This window comes from Sorex fumeus, unplaced genomic scaffold (assembly GCF_029834395.1).
Source record: "Sorex fumeus unplaced genomic scaffold, SorFum_2.1 ptg000079l, whole genome shotgun sequence".
NCBI lineage: Eukaryota > Metazoa > Chordata > Mammalia > Eulipotyphla > Soricidae > Sorex > Sorex fumeus.
Genome location: NW_026606136.1, coordinates 7725655 through 7741360, shown reverse-complemented (window position 1 = coordinate 7741360; position 15706 = coordinate 7725655). Strand labels below are relative to the sequence as shown.

The 15706-nt window shown below is 56.9% G+C and overlaps 1 protein-coding gene across 2 annotated transcripts in view; it reads right to left on the bottom strand.

The window, feature by feature from the left end:
* Positions 1-7246: 7246 nt before the first annotated feature.
* Positions 7247-15706, bottom strand: part of MAP4K3 (mitogen-activated protein kinase kinase kinase kinase 3) — a 135426-nt gene continuing 126966 nt past the window's right edge. For both annotated transcript variants that reach the window (XM_056130572.1, XM_056130573.1), the window contains 5 exons: positions 13607-13675; positions 13437-13529; positions 11321-11391; positions 10024-10079; positions 7247-8631 (listed from right to left, as the gene is read on the bottom strand). In XM_056130572.1, the coding sequence (XP_055986547.1) occupies positions 8544-8631; positions 10024-10079; positions 11321-11391; positions 13437-13529; positions 13607-13675 (377 nt within the window). In that variant the 3' untranslated portion in view covers positions 7247-8543. The remainder of the gene's footprint in view (positions 8632-10023; positions 10080-11320; positions 11392-13436; positions 13530-13606; positions 13676-15706) is intronic.

The following is a 15706-nucleotide window of genomic DNA, read 5'->3' as shown; positions in this document are numbered from 1 at the left end:
AGTTTGGCCCACTGCCCTGTCCTGCCTCAGGTGTTCCAGAAGGCATGGAGACCTCCTCGCCCGGCTCTGAGGAAAGCCTCGAGGGGAAGTGCCCACTCCCTGCAGGTGACCTCAGTGGGCAGAGGGACCCCTGGCCCCAGTGAGGGAGGGACCCCGACCCTACTGAGAGGGACCCCTGGCCCCAGTGAAAGAGGGACCCCTTGACCCCACTTATCAGGAAACTGGCCCAGGCAGCTGGTCTCAGCTGACCCACTGCTCTAGTTGGGGACGCTTGGGCCCCGCTCGGCCGGGCTCGGGGGCGCTGACCGTGCCGGTGTGAGGGGTGTGGGGCCACTCTCCGGTCCTTGTCTCGTGCTTCTTGCCTTTCCCCGCCATGGCCCCTGCTGGCCTGTTTCCTCACTGTGTCCCTCACCCCCAGACCTACCAATTGGCCCCTATGTCTGCCGTGGCCCCTATTTTAGTGATTTTCCACTGTGGCCCCCGGAGCCACGTGGCCCAGCTGAGAAATACGGCTTAGCCCAGTGACAGGCGACTCGGCTATGCAAAGTCGCCGTGTGGATCTCGGGAGGTTCGTAAACTGAAGCTGCTTGAAGGGCTCCTAGGGCCACAGTGAGGCCTCGGACTGGGCGGGACAGCATGGGGTGACAGCCGCACCCTGAGCAGCTGAACCCGGCTCAAGTCCAGGCCCCAGCGAAGCCAGGAAAGGCCCTGAGCACTGCAGGGAGGACCCCGTGGGCCCCTGGGGAAGAAACCAGGGACAGGCCGGAACTAAGCAGACATTCTGCTTGGGGAGGTCGTGCCGGGCAGGGGTTGAGCCGCGCATGGTGCTGGCAGGCGAGGCCTCGCTCGGTGTCAGCCAGAGAACCAACCTCCGCGCAGACACACAGTCCCCTGGGACAGACTCTGGCGCCAGCGTGCATGGGACCACTAGGGAGGGTTCAGTGTGGAGAAGCGTTTACCATGGGTCACGCTCACCACAAGCCGTCAGACCGAACAGTGTCGTCGGATCGCAAGTAATACAACTCAAAAGACTTTCCACCGGGGCCCGAGCGATATTCCAGGGACTAAACTCCTCCTGGGTTCAGTCCCTCACCTGTCCCCCCCGTTCCCGCTAGGAGTGATTCTGCAGCAGAGAGCCAGGAGTGACCCTTGAGCAGCTCTGGGTGTGCTCCCCACCCCAATAAGGCAAATCAAAGACTTTCTACTTGGAACTGAAAGAGCCTTTTAGTAATCATTTCCTGAGGAAGAAAAGCACAAGCAAAACTAACGGGAAGGGAAAAATGAAAACACGGCCGCAGACATGGCGTCGTCTGTGGGCGTCTCTGAGAAGAGGGGTCTGGGCCTCCATGGGCAGCCTGTGACCCAAGGGAGTTGGCTCACGTCTGCAGATATTTTCTCTTTTGGGGGGCCTTCCCGGGTGAGTCTGTGGGGTAAGGGTTGGATCTGGGGGCCATGCCAGGCAGTGGCCCAGACCTCTGAGCTACCTGAGTCCCCTGAGACTTTTTTGGGGGCAGTCGCACCCGGTGGTGCTCAGGGGTCACTCCTGGCAGTGCTCGGGGTACCAGGTGGGATGCTGGGGATTGAACCTGGGTCCGCGGCAGGCAAGGAAACGCCCTCCCTGGCATTTCTGGTTGCTCTGTGTGGAGATGCACCCTCTCCTGCACCTCCACTCAGACCTCCCAGCACCCCAGGCGGCCCTGAAAGCCTCTGTCCACTGTGCTGAGAGCACCCGCAGGGCCACCCTGGCCAGCCCAGCACAGGCCCTCCCAGCTCCACAGACACGACTGCTTTTCGCTGGCGTTTGGGGCAGCCCCTGCTGGCTCTCGGCTCCGGGTTCACTCCTGGGCCCCACATGCAAAGTGTCTTTTGCCCCCTGGCACCAGATCTGGCCCCTTTGACAGCTGTGTGTGTGTGTGTGCGTGTGTGTGCGCGTGTGTGTGGTGGGGGTGGGTAATGTCAGGATGGAGCGGCGCATAGCTATGGGCAAGGAAGAGGGGACAGTTTGGACACAGCTTCGGCAGGGTTCCAGCCCCTGTGAGCGGACCCTGCACTGGGGTCCTCGTGAGGTCTCAGAGGCAGGGGCAGCCCCGGGGACTGGAGCGGAGGCTGCAGCCGCGAGGGCGCATCACGAGCGGCCCTTAGGGAACTGCAGAAAGTGGCGTCAGGCTGGAGGCCCCCAGGGGACCAGCAGGCCGGGAGCACAGCCAGCAGGAGCGCCCGGGGGGCAGGAGGAGCCGCACAGGGCGGCCGGTGGACAGAGCGGCCGGGAGGGCCCCCTCCGCCCCGACAGCGGCCCCCGTCCCTGTGCCGGTGCAACCCAGGGCGCCTCTGCCCGAGCCCACCGACCGGCAGGGCCCGCCGGGCACCAGGGCCTCACGCACGGCCTCGGGCGAGTGGACACGGGACGCGGGACGGGGCGAGGGAAGCGCACGCTGGAGGCCGCGCGCGCCCCCCACAGCGGCCCCGCGGCCCAGGCCGCCCCGTCCGGCAGGGGGTCGGCCCGCGCCCGCGCCCGGGGTCCCGCCGCCCTGGCCTCCGTCGCGGGCGCCCACCCGTCCGGTCCTGCCGCCCTGCGCCCCCGCCCCCAGGGGCGCCCCGCCCCGGGGAGACCCCACCTGGGCCCCCTCCTCGTCTCCAGGGCCCCGGGGTCGGTCCCCGCACTTACGCGCGAACCCGCTGCGGAGACGCGGCCTCGGTTCCAGCCGCCCCTGGACCCTGGTGCCCACTCCCGAGCGGAAGCGCCGCGTCTCCCGGGCAACGGGACGCGCGGCGGCCACGGGGCGGGGCGCACGAGGGGCGTGGCCGGATCGGGGGCGTGGCCCGCACATGGGCGTGGCAACAAGGGGCGTGGCCTACGCGGGGCGTGGCATCCGGGGGCACGGAGCATCCATGGGGCGTGGCGACCTGGCAGAATGGGGCGTGGCCCGCGGGGGCGTGGCAACAGGGGGGCGTGGCCTACGCGGGGCGTGGCATCGGGGGCACGGAGCACCCATGGGGCGGGGCGACCTGGCAGAATGGGGCGTGGCCAGCGGGGGCGTGGCCGGGAGGGCGTGGCTCCACCCGGGCCCCGCCGCGGTCCCGCCCCCGAGACGCGCCCGGGTGCAGCCGGGCCAGCACCGGGCGGGACCCCGGGACGTCGCAGCGGCGACCTCCAGCCCTCGGCCGGCCACCGGGCGAGCTCGCGCAGGGAGGGGAGCGTCGCGGACGCGGGGTCCGAGCCCCTGGGCCCACGGCGCAGCAGCGCTCTTGCCTGCCTGGCTTCTTTTCCTTGAAAACGGCTGCAAATATGTGCATTAATAGCGCCTGCGCCAATTCGTCCTGCTCAGTGCGCCACTTCTTATCGTCCAGCAACCCTCTGCGAACGCTTCTGCAGAGAGGCTTTCCCAAGCCAGAACTAGGAATGGGGAACTGGGGACACTGGTGACGGGACAGGGGTTGGAAGTGTGCGCCTGAAACTCAACTATGATCGTAATGACTCTGAAAACCCCAGGGCCTCAGTACATTATTTTTAAGATTTATTTTTTGGCTTTTTGGGTCACACCTGGCGATGCACAGGGGTTCCTCCTGGCTCTGCACTCAGGAATCACCCCTGGCGGTGCTCAGGGGACCCTATGGGATGCTGGGAATCGAACCGGGGTCGGCCGCGTGCAAGGCAAACGCCCTACGCGCTGTGCTATCGCTCCAGCCCCTAAGATTCATTTTTATTACACAAATGTGCTCCTTGGAGTGTCTTGGGAGTGTGTTTCTATCTACCCCAGGGCCTGCCAGTGCCTGCACACCGTAAATGGTCAATGATGTTGGTGAACTATCACAATTAACTCCTTTTCGTGAATTTTGACTTATTAAATACACTTTAACTGTACAGTTAAATTTTTTTTGGGGGGGTCACACTCGGCGATGCACAGGGGTTACTCCCGGCTCTGAACTCAGGAATTATCCCTGGCGGTGCCCAGGGGACCATACGGGATGCTGGGAATCAAACCCGGGTTGGCCGCGTTTAAGGCAAATGCCCTACCCGCTGTGCTATTGCTCCAGCCCCTGTACAGTTAATTTTTGGCAAATATTTTGAATTGTACAAACACTGAATGTTGGAGTACAAGGAGCTTAGGTTTGTCAGGTTGCACCCATCACAGTGCTCCCGAGTCATTCCCATTACTATGTTTGTCTGTAGCTACTTCTTTGTGCTCTCTTCCCCAACCAATTTGTAAGGTCTCATCCTTCCAGGACACTGAACTTGTAAGTTAATATCGCCTTTCTCCTCTCCTTATGTCTTTTGAATAGTTTAATGCAATGTCCTTTTTGTATAGACATAGGAAGACAATTAATATTAGGCTTTACAACTTAGGAGTTGATTGGCTTTGAATATCATTCACTCCTGGGCATCTGCTTTCTCAACTTAAGCCTCAGTTGCCCTCTCTTCCTAGCACCCCAAGGGCAGGGTCCTGACGAGGGGCTGGATGGAACCAGGGCAAGCAGGTAAGCTATGTGCTACCCTGGCATCGAGATGGGCCAGGCCAAAGCAGCATGATTCTTAACTATAAGTTAGGAGTTTGATCATAGACAAATGCTGTCCTGATCCAAAAGTAACGACGAGACTGGGGCCCTGCTAGGGAGAGGAAAGACTATCTGGCCTGAGCACTGTAGTCTGAGATAGAAATGGCTCTAGGAGAGCAATTCTATAAGCTTTAAGTATTTCTGTGTCCATACAAAATGATTTATATTATGTATGCTCATATGTTGGTTGGACAAGGAGAGGAGAAACACACCCAGGGAAATCTGTTCTACGGTGGGTTGATCTGTCCTAGCAGCAGTTTTCCCGTGTGTCCTGACTAGCTTGGATGAGACTGAACCTTTCTCCCCTTCAAACTGCCTTCAGTAAATGATTTCAGTATATTGAGGCAGTTTCCCTTATCTCACAGGAACCTAGCTGGCCTTAGGTATGCAGATCCCAGGTGCTAAGCCAGGCCTGATCTTGGGGATGTAGATGCCTGGCTCCTGGCAGGCTGATCTTGGAGTTGTAGATTCCAAGCTCTAGCAGACTGGTCTTTGTTCTGCAAATCCAAGTGCTTGTAGCTTGTAAAAGGTGAGGCCAAGATTACCGGCTGGTGGGTGTAAAGAAACAATGTCTGTTTTGCTGCCTCAATGTTCTTTCTGTAACTCCTTTTGATGACATCACTGTATTGCGCCCTTTAGAGGTACCATGATCTATATAAGGGACATTCCAGGGCTCTCTGAGGGAACACTGCCTGAGAGAATGGGGACAGAAGCGGAGAGAACAAAGGAGCACGTGCTTGAGAGATCCTGGGCCTCCATGACATACACTTCTTCCATCTAATAAACTGCTGCGAATAGCAACCAGCAACCCTCGGTTCCTTCCTTCGCCTGCCCATCGCCATCGACCTCCCTGGAGAGGGGAAACAGCCTGAGACTACCGAATGCGGGCGGCGGGAGAGACAGGCCACTGCCGTCCCTTTGCCCGTCGTTTTTTGTGTGTTTACACAACTGAACAAGGAAAACTTCTTGAGATGAAGGTGGGTGGCTGGAAGCCCATTCCTGCCCCACGGGCCCTCCAGCAGCGATGCCCACTGACCCCAGCTTTGGGTCATTTTCTCCAGGGGGGCCAAACCTGGAGGCTTACTCCTTGCTCTGCGCCCAGGGATCACTCCTGGCGGTGCTGGGGAACCGTGTGTGGTGCTTGGAATAGAAACCAGGTCATCCGTGTGCGGGGCAGAACTGGACCCGCTGTGCCATTTTCTGCCACCCAGCCCAGCTCCACCTGTGCCCAGCAGCTGAAGCATGGGACCCCAGGGAGCAGCCGCACCAAATGTGACCCCCCATCACTGCAACAACAAAAAGAGAATGAAAAAAAAAAAGTAACAGAAAGTGAACTTCTGTTGCAAAGTCAGTGAAACTGGCCCTACTGGGGAGAGGGGAGTGTCACTGCGGGTGGGCTCTGAACACGGGCTGAGTTCGTGGAAGCGAGCGAGCCCTTCAGCCTAGCAGCCTTGCTCTTGGGCAAGATAGCCAACCTTCCTGTACTTTGGTTCCTTCCTCCGTTCACTGACCCTCCACTGCAAAGCGCACTGGATCTTCTCTTGGAGTTCTGAGGAGAGAATCTGCAAGAATGCGTGTCCCAGGCGGCACGCCTATCACTCTTCCGCCTCGAGCAGTCCCAAGTGTCCACTCGGTACTCTGTACGGCACACACTCTGGTCTTCTAATAAGGTGGACACTGCCAGCAACTGTATCTCCCGCCCTTTACTTCCTGGCTCCGATGGGCTCAGTGCGCCTGCACACAGAGTGACGTCCATCAGCCCGGAAACAGCGGGTGCGTTCTCCAAGCCAGTGTCCTAAGAAACGAGCCAATGAGACAGATGACTTGGCCCAGGAAGGGAACGGACGGCTTCTAACACTGCTCTCCGTGGCTCTCCTCGAGTGAAGATCCTTTATCATTTGCATTCGGAACTGCCACCCAAGGTTTTATTCCGAGGGCTGTGTTTCTTGGGGCAACCCGGAAGCAACAAGTGGGGTTCAGTGTTGGCGGGTGGTCCAAACGCCGGGCTCTGCATCACAACTATTTTGTCCAGCTTTGCGAAGATATTGGTTCCAGGCTTCACTCCAAGGGGTAACACAACTAGTTGTGTATCTTCTGCAAACATTTCTATGTGCCTGACAGTTAAATGTGGTTAATTTTTTTTAAGACATGCAACCCCCTTTATCTACCTTAGAGGGATGTAGTTCAGAGGATATGAACGCTAGAAAAGCAGTTCCCCAGAAGTGACTCTGGGTAAGTATACGCAAGATCACTGAGAGCTGTAGGGTTCAGCAGTCCTGACCTCCAGGTAGGAAAACGTTCTCAGTCACACACACGAATCACCCCAGGTCACAAGAACAGGCGACTGTCAACCCCAGTCCAGAAGCAGCCGCAGGTGTGATGAATACGGGGCATGGTATTCCTTTTCGAATCAAGGGTGTTGAGCAGGACTGGGCTGGATTGCAGTCCGGACTCGCTCTAATGCTGACCCCGCTTTTCTGACAGAGAAGTAGGAGATGCTACAAAGAGATGTCCTTCACCCAAACACAAGGGAGTATCACTCTCCTGAAACATCTCGAATAGGAATATGATGCCCTGAGGGACGAAGACCGGGCACTGGGCGGCTCTACGCTGGGCCACAGACACACCCTTCTCCTGCCTAGAGTTTAGTCTTCGGACACACAGACGAAGCCACTGTACGACAGTATGTTAGAAAAACGTTTATTTTACACTATGTACAACCGGGAGCATATTTTGAAAGCATTATCAAGTAAAATAAACGAAGACCAGGAATCACCATGTGGGTTGTTCTTAGTGTGTGCATATACTCACATCAGCATATAACAGAGCCCAAAGTGCCTGTTCCTAGAACTTGGCACATACGAAGTCCACTGGGAGAAACAACCGAGAACAACTGAAACCAAAACGAAGTCCTGTGATGTGTCTGACCATCATGCTGTTATGTGAGGTAGTAACTAAATGTTTTGGCCGTAGGTTCATACCCTAAATCAAAAGAAATATGACAACGATCCTAAGACCAACAAGAGTAAAGACTCCCACTCAAAACTGGAACTGCTTCCCTCTATGGAATGTTACAGCTCTTCAATGTGATTGCGTGAAATGTTCAGTGTGGACTCTTCACTAATTTCGATTTATTCTTTGTGCATATTATAACTCAGACAACAACTGTAGTGTTACATCACGGTACCGCTATTCTGTGATTTAAAATGTTGTCAAAGGTATTATTCTGAAGCACAAACAAGCACTTTCACAGGGTTCTGCCTAAGGATAAAAAGACCAGTTTTACCACAGGTGGGCAACTGGCTTGTTTCACAGAGAAAACACTCCGAATCCATGAAAAATGATGTTGTGGGCAGCTGCAGATGGTCACAGCTTCCTTTTGTGACTTACTACATCAAGTCCCAATACTGTGCAAATAGAAACACCAGTGTACTTGTGTGAAGATTAAAAACCAGATTATAAAATGATTACAGCCGCCATAACAATCTGAGTTACAAGATTCGTATTCGTATTTCTAAATTACATAGAATAAAAATCCGATAGTGTCGAAGGCGCTGCCTCAACGCAGCACCCTGCGTGTGGTACAGCCCAGCCCAGAGTGTACGTGAGAATTCTTAAATATTGACCCGATTGCATTTCATCGACATTTACATCTGTACAGAAAAGACACTTGTACATTTCGTAAAAGTACATTATCTACATAAATTCTTAGTGTGTGTCTGCAGCAATCTGAATTTTCACAGAAAAATACTGCCTCTATGTACAAAGATTACATAACAATGAGTTAAGCACTTGTGTGGTTCAATACGCTAAACAGATCCATACCAGGGAAACCAAAGTCGCCAGGTCTCTCCCAGGCCCACCGGGAGGCGGGAGGCGGGAGGCGGGAGCGCTGCTTCTGGGCGGCTCGAAGGCTCTGTCCGGGGCGGGGCAGGGCAGGGCAGGGCCCCTTTCTCCCAGGGCTCCGGGTGTCTGTCGGGGGGCGCACATCAGTAGCTGTTCTCGTGGCCCGCCAGGATGTACAAGTTGCTATTTGCTGTGGGGTTATCGGTTGGCCTGCTCTCCAGAACCACAACCCTTGAAAGGAAGGGACAAAGGGAGAAACTCAAAAAGAGAAACGCGACTCTGAGAACGCGAGCCCTCCCCACTGCGCTGCCCTGCCCCGCCCAGGCACCCGCAGGGCTCTGAGCCCTGCAACTCCAGCTCGGGGAACAGTGGGGTTTCCGTCTGGTTTCTGGACCACACCTGGCGACGGTCAGGGGCTACTACTTCTGGCAGTGCTTGGGAGGTGGCTGCCAGGTCAGCCTACATGCGAAGAACGTGCCCTCCCCCCCGGATGGCCTCTCTGGCCCCGTGGGAAGGAAGCTTGCTGCTTGAAGCCTCCTTCCTCCCTCGAAGTCAGTGACACACGCACCACACAGAGAACATCAGCGTGACTGAAACCTTATCAGGAACTTCCAATTTTCTTTTTTTGGTCACTCCTGTCGTACCGGTACTACCTCCTGAGACAGACAGACAGACAGACAGACAGACAGACAGACAGACAGACACACACACACACACACACACACACACACACACACACTCTACGTTGATGTGAACTTAAACCTTATCAAAAGCTCTTCCGGGGCTGGAGTGATGGTACAGCGGGTAGGGCGTTTGCCTTGCACGCGGCCAACCCGGGTTCGATTCCTGGCATTCCATGTGGTCCCCTGGGCACAGCCAGGGGTGGTTCCTGAGTGCAGAGCCAGGAGGAACCCCTGTACATCGCCGGGTGTGATCCAAAAAGGAAAAACAACTCTCTTCCAATTCTGGTTTGTTTGTGTCCGGTCACACCTGAATGCTGACTGCTCAGGTCTCCCCCTGGCTCTGCACTCAGATCACTCCTGCTCGGCTCAGGACACTAAGTGGGGTACCAGCATCAAACCCGGGACCGCCCATGCAAGGCAAGTGCCCTACCTGCCCTGCCCCCAACCTTAGTTGTCATAAATTCTTGAAACAATTTGTAACTGAAGAATCCGAGAATGCCAGAACAGAACCCTAAGTTTGTTGTGGACCAAATATAAGAAATTTCCTACTTCCTCTCTAAGACAGTTCCTTGCTCTCGTGTAGTAAACTCCCCGAGACGTGCGGAGAGCACCGTCTTCCTCAGTCTTTCTACTGTGTCACATGGGATTCTTAGGATGTGAAAAACAGAACACTGATTATATTCTTGTAGACATTTTAATTCAGCGATGCTCAGGGGTTCCTCCTGGCTCTGCACTCAGGAATCACTCCTGGCGGTGCTCGGGGGACCCTATGGGGTGCTGGGAATCGAACCTGGGTTGGCCGCGTACAAGGCAAACGCCCTCCCCGCTGTGCTATTGCTCCAGCCCCAACATTTTAATTCTTAACTCTTCAAAATCAGTTCCATGCTAGATCTGAAAGACAGGTTCAGTGCCTCGAACACAGGATAGCCCCTTTCCATACCTGTCAGACCCAAGGAGCCGGAAAATTCTTGTGCTATCTGAAATTTCTTGTGTTACCTGGTGAATGAAACACAAATTTGAATTTTTGAAATTGAAGACACACAATTTTACCTGTGGGCACATCATTTCTAACTAGAGAGAACACTTCCTCCTCAAGATGAAAATCTACCTCTGTGTGACAGTCGATTTGGGGGATTAGCACACGAGTGTATCAGTTTGTTAGTCAGGAAAAAACGTGGCGCTTTTTGAGTTTATCATTAAATATCAGAGTAGGAAGAAGACGTATTTTAAAAAGCATCAGCTTAAAAAAATTTTGTTGGGAGGGGAACCTTTTGGCAGTGCTCGGGTATATGGTGCCAAGGACTGAATCGGAGTCAGCCTCCTGCAGGGCGACTGCCATGATCCTCGCACCATCGCGCTGGCCCCAGAAGGAAACACTTTAGGGAAAGCATAACATGATGCAGTTTCCCGAGAGCTGCACGTGCGCTCCCAGCGCCAGGCAGTGCGGCAGGGGCGTCTCCTCGCTGTTCACCGCAAAGGCTGCAGTGCGCCGTGACGGCAGACGGGACTCGGGGAGGCCAGCTCTGCCGCTCACGGCCTGGCCGCTGGGCGAGGGAGGAGCTGCTGGGGACGGCTGCCGTCTGCGGGAAGGGCTGGAAAGAGCCGCCCTGGGGGCTCTCTCGCAGGGTCAATGCCCAGCTAAAGAGGCGCCTAGAAAGTTCTTCCTCAACCGCCTGCAACTACGATCTCCTGTCCTCTCAGCGCTGATGCCGAAGTCGGTCTACAGCACCTTGATGCTGCCATGGAAGACAGAGGGAGTGGACACTGCCCGCCCAGTTCCTGGCTGAGAAGCAATTCTGACCGGAAGTGCAATTTACTCTACCAGTTCGCTGGGCTGGAAACACCAGCTTATGATAAACTTGCGATAAACTCCCCTGGCAGCGTCCCAAGGACAAAGCACCGGCCCTGCTGTGAGCCCCGGGGCAGCGGCTCCCCTGCAGGCCACGTCCTGGCTGGCGAGGGCGGCCCCAGCAGACAGCCACGGCAGCCGCTGTCCTGGGTCCTGCCCTGGGGCCGGGCGTCCACTCCAGGGGAGGAGACAGAGCCAGCAGGGAGCGCCCTGGCACCGCTGCTCCGGGGCGTGCGGGTGGAGAGGGCAGGTGAGTCAGTGACGCTGGGAGGGGCCGTGCCAGCTGGGGGGGGGGGCGGGGGGGGGGCAGAGCCAGCAGGAAGAACGAGGGAGAACCCGAGGAAGCTCGGAGCCAGTCCACGGCCACAGCCTTGGAGAGCCGACATACCTCATTGGACCGGAAGCTTCGGCCCTGCATGCCGTGCTTCCAGAAGGCCAACACGCTGTCCTGCAGGCAGACTGTGGGCGAGAAGAGCCGTCACTGCAAGGCCCCCGCCCAGCCCTGAGCCGCACCCCTGCCCGCCTGCACGGTGCCTCCACCCCGGAGACCGAGAAGGCCAGGTCAGCGTCAAGCCCTTGCCGACGACTTCAGAAACGGCAGCACAAAGCACACACGGACGCCCCCAACTCTGAGACCCTGACACTGTGCTGGCTTCCGGCCTGCGCCGACCCGCCAGGCCGTCCCCTCCTCAGTGGGACTCACAGCTGGCCGGGCAGGCGCGGCTCTGAGCGGCGCCCCAGCCTCCCCCGTTTTTCTAATGATTCCCCCACAGGGTGACAGCACCCTCCACTTCCCTCGAGGGCGGCCCCCTGCTCGTGGCGGGTACAAAGGCCCTTCCCGGCCCGGCCGCCCGCCCTTAGAGTCTGTCGCCTCCCACTGCCACCCGCTGCCCCGTCAGCCCGCGGCTCCCGCCCCCCCAGGAGACGGGCAGCTCCTGCGCTTGGCCTGTTATGACAACGCAGCACAGCGACAGCTTTCCGCTGCTTCTGTGCGCGTCCGGAGGCCGCGGACCCTTCGCTTTCTGTCGTCAATATGCTGCAGAGATGGACGCTCTGGCCGGAGGGCTTTCTGGAGAGGCCCACTTCCGCTGGCCTTCCTAGTATAGCGTTCCGAAGAGTTTCCAAGACTGTGTGATTTTTTTTCTGTCCTGCTCTCTTGGATTCCGGGATTTGTCTGGATTCCTTCTTTGTCCACAATCTTTTTTCTTTTTGCTTTTTGGGTCACACCCGGCGATGCACAGGGGTTCCTCCTGGCTCTGACTCTGCACTCAGGAATGACCCCTGGCGGTGCTCAGGGGACCACATGGGATGCTGGGAATCGAACCCGGGTCGGCCGCGTGCAAGGCAAACGCCCTACCCACTGTGCTCTCTCCAGCCCCCTGTCCACAATCTTTTAAGGTGGAGCAAGAATGTTCCCCCAGGCCCTCCAGCAGCTTTGGGAACAGCCCGCAGATGAATCAAGCCAAAGCAGATGAACGACACGTCAGCACCGGAGGCTCTGGTGTAGCCCGGGCTCCCAGCCTCCGTGCCCTGCGGAGCTTCTGTCCCTCCTTACCACCCCCTGCCCCCGCCACGCAGCGGTGCTCGGGGCTCGCTCCTGTGGAGCTCAGGCCCACGCGCAGTGCCAGGAAATGGGAAATGGACTTGGATGGCTGCGGGCAAGGGAAGCACCTTCCTGGCCGTACTCTCGGACCCCTTATCCTCATATTTCACAGCTGGTGATGCTCCTTAGAGCAGTGCTCACAGCGCGACGCGACCAGAACTCCCTCAACACGGGACTAGCAGCACCCTGTGCTGGAGCTGGAGGAAAGTAAGACCACCAGGTACAGACACAGGGACCACCGGCTCTGTCCTAGCTGCTGCTAACAGGGTCTTAGTGTCACTGGAAAATGGCACAGGAAAGACGGTAGAAAGCTGGACACCAGATGGGCTGTCACTCACTTCCCCAGTACTATCGCATGTGATCGCTGTCATCTAATTTTCTCCCGAGTGTAATACTTTTACTTTTTCCAGAAAGTTCAGATATTTAGATTTCTCCAAACAGTGAATCTACATTAAGCACCACACTTTAAAGCATTTAGAGGAAAACGACGCGTCTGAAGGCTAGAACCATGGTCTGAAACATTAATCAATTCAAATTAATTTTAAATTACTTAGACTTCTTTAGCATATGTGCTGCCGAAGCGATAGCACAGTGGGTAGGGCGTTCGCCTTACAAGCGGCCAACATGGCCAACCCGAGTTCGATTCCTCTGCCCCTCTCGGAGTGCCCGGCAAGCTACCGAGAGTATTCGATATGCCAGACACAGTAACAACAAAGTCTCCAATGGAGACGTTACTGGGCCCGCTCGAGCAAATCGACGATCAACGGGAGGGCCTTTACCTTTGCCTTTCGACTTCTTTAGAGAATGCACAGAGGTAAAGACTGATTCAGGTAGGTACCAGATACGCTATTTACAAAGTTCACAGATGTGACGGAACATGGAACACGGAACGCTGACTTACCAATGGATTCGATCTGGAAATCAAAGGTAAGTTCTGATGACAATTTCCTGCTGGACTTTAATCTTCCTTGGAGATTCACTATTTTTATGCAACCTGGAGTGGGGATGAAAAGTCACTCAGAAAAGAAGACAGACGAAGCCACGCCGGGTAGTGCCGACCCCGAGACTTACAGTCCAGGCAGACGAGGACGGTGTCTCTCTCCAGCTGGGTGATGTGACTAACGTTGGTCTGCGGGGTGTCTGCAAGGCAAAAGGAAGCGGATAAACACACAGGACAAAACTGGCGCGTCCCGTACAGAGAACGTGGAGAGGGTCCCGCAGAGGCCGACGGAGAGGGACGCGAACTCCCGGGACCTGCGGCGGGACGCCAGGCGGCTCCCCACTCGGCGAGGCAGGCGCGGAGCATCCTGGCCTCCGGGGACCACAGAGGTTTGGGGATGGAGTCAAAGCCCAGTGAGGCCACAAGGAGCTGAGGGTGCAGACAGGAGAGGGTGGCAGCGGGTGCTGCGACCGAGAGCGGGTCCGATACAGGAAGAGTGAGTGGACGGGAACACGCCCACGGGCACACACGTCCTCACGGAGATGGGCAGTAACGGGACAGTGAGGACAGAAGAGCAGGGCAAGGAATGCCCACAGCTGATAGGACAGATGGGACGCTGACACGGTCCGAAAGGTCCAGCAGGGCCGGCAGGTGACACACGGCGACAAGGCTCGATCACCAGGAAGATGATGCACTGACCGCGAACAGCTCAGCACTGCTCCGCAGCGTGTGGACGGGCAGAGCAAGTACTAAAAAGAGCCCAGGCAGTCAACGCAGAAACGTGGGGTCGGGACCCCCCGGCTCAGCAGAGGCACGTCACAGGAAGTCTGAGGTCCACGCCAGCAGCCTGAGCCACACCTGAGAGGAGCCGACGGAACCTTCCGCCAAGAGCAGAATGTGGAACTTCTTTATGTGGCCAGCGTTCTTCCGGGGAAGATGACGCCCAAGAGCCCGTAGAACAACTCTCCCGGGCTCGTGAAGACAGAAATTCTATCGCTAGCTCTGCTGCCCACAGTGGTGTGAAACCAGAAATCAATATACGGAGAGACAAAAAGTAAAGGCACGGGGCATTAGACAACACACCCGACAACCAGCGAGTCAAGGGAAGATAAAAAAGGAAGCAGCATCTCGGCACCAACGGAACGCGGTACGGCAGCACGACGAGGAAACCCACAGTCGCGGAAACACGCCAAGAAAAGACGCCGCGAAGTAAGTGGCCCAAGGGGCCAGGGCCAGAGAACAGCAGGGAGGACTCCTGCCTTCACGTCACCAGCGTGGGTTTGGTCCCCGGCATCCCACAGGGTCCTCGAACCTCTGTGGCCCCAAACCAAAAGCAACAAAACAAACCTGACATTACACCTCAAGAAATCGGGGGGAAAACATATCCCCAAATCTGAAGGAAGGAGGGAAAAGATCTGGGCAGAAGAAGGTGCCTGACAGACTGTAACAGCCGAAAGGAAGACGCCAAGAGGTGGGATCTTGAAAGATAAACCGACGGGCATGGCCGAGCCGACAAAATTACAGAAGGGGGGAAACACTAAGCCCACAGCGATGGTCACGGATGCTTAGACCGACACGGCTGACTCCGTGGAAGAACGTTTGCACGGAATCCCTCCCACTCCTGGCCTACCAGACCGGGACCACGAGGACGCAGAAACCTGAACAGGCCCGGGGGGACCGACACAGCCCTCAGAAGCCTCCTGATCCCCCGGAGGACCACGGAAGACGCCCGGCACCACCAGTCTCTAGGAAACAGAGTCAGGTACCAGCCTTCCTCCACAGAAATGGCTGTTACTGAAACGAAGGGCCAGGCAGGGCCCGGGGTGGCTCTGAGGTTCACAGCCCCTGCCCCGAATCAATCAACTTCACATCCGCACCCCACGTTATTCACAGTTACCCAAGACACGCTAACTGCTTCAGGGGCAGAGATGAAAGAGAGGATCAGAAACAAGGGGTGTACATAGGTACACCCCCCCCACACACCACCCGGACTCACAGGCATACACCCCCCGCTCCCCTGGACTAACACACACACCAGGAGACGGACGGACACACACCCCCAACCACCCACCACGGGCATACAAAGAAAGGGAATCCTGCCATCTGTGACAAGGGGAGAACCTGCCGGCCTGAAACTAAGCCGGGGCGGGGCGGGGCGGGCCAGGCGGGGCCGGCGTCACTCCCGTCTAGGAGACTCAGATGCCGCACAGGCCCTGGGAGGTGGACGGCGG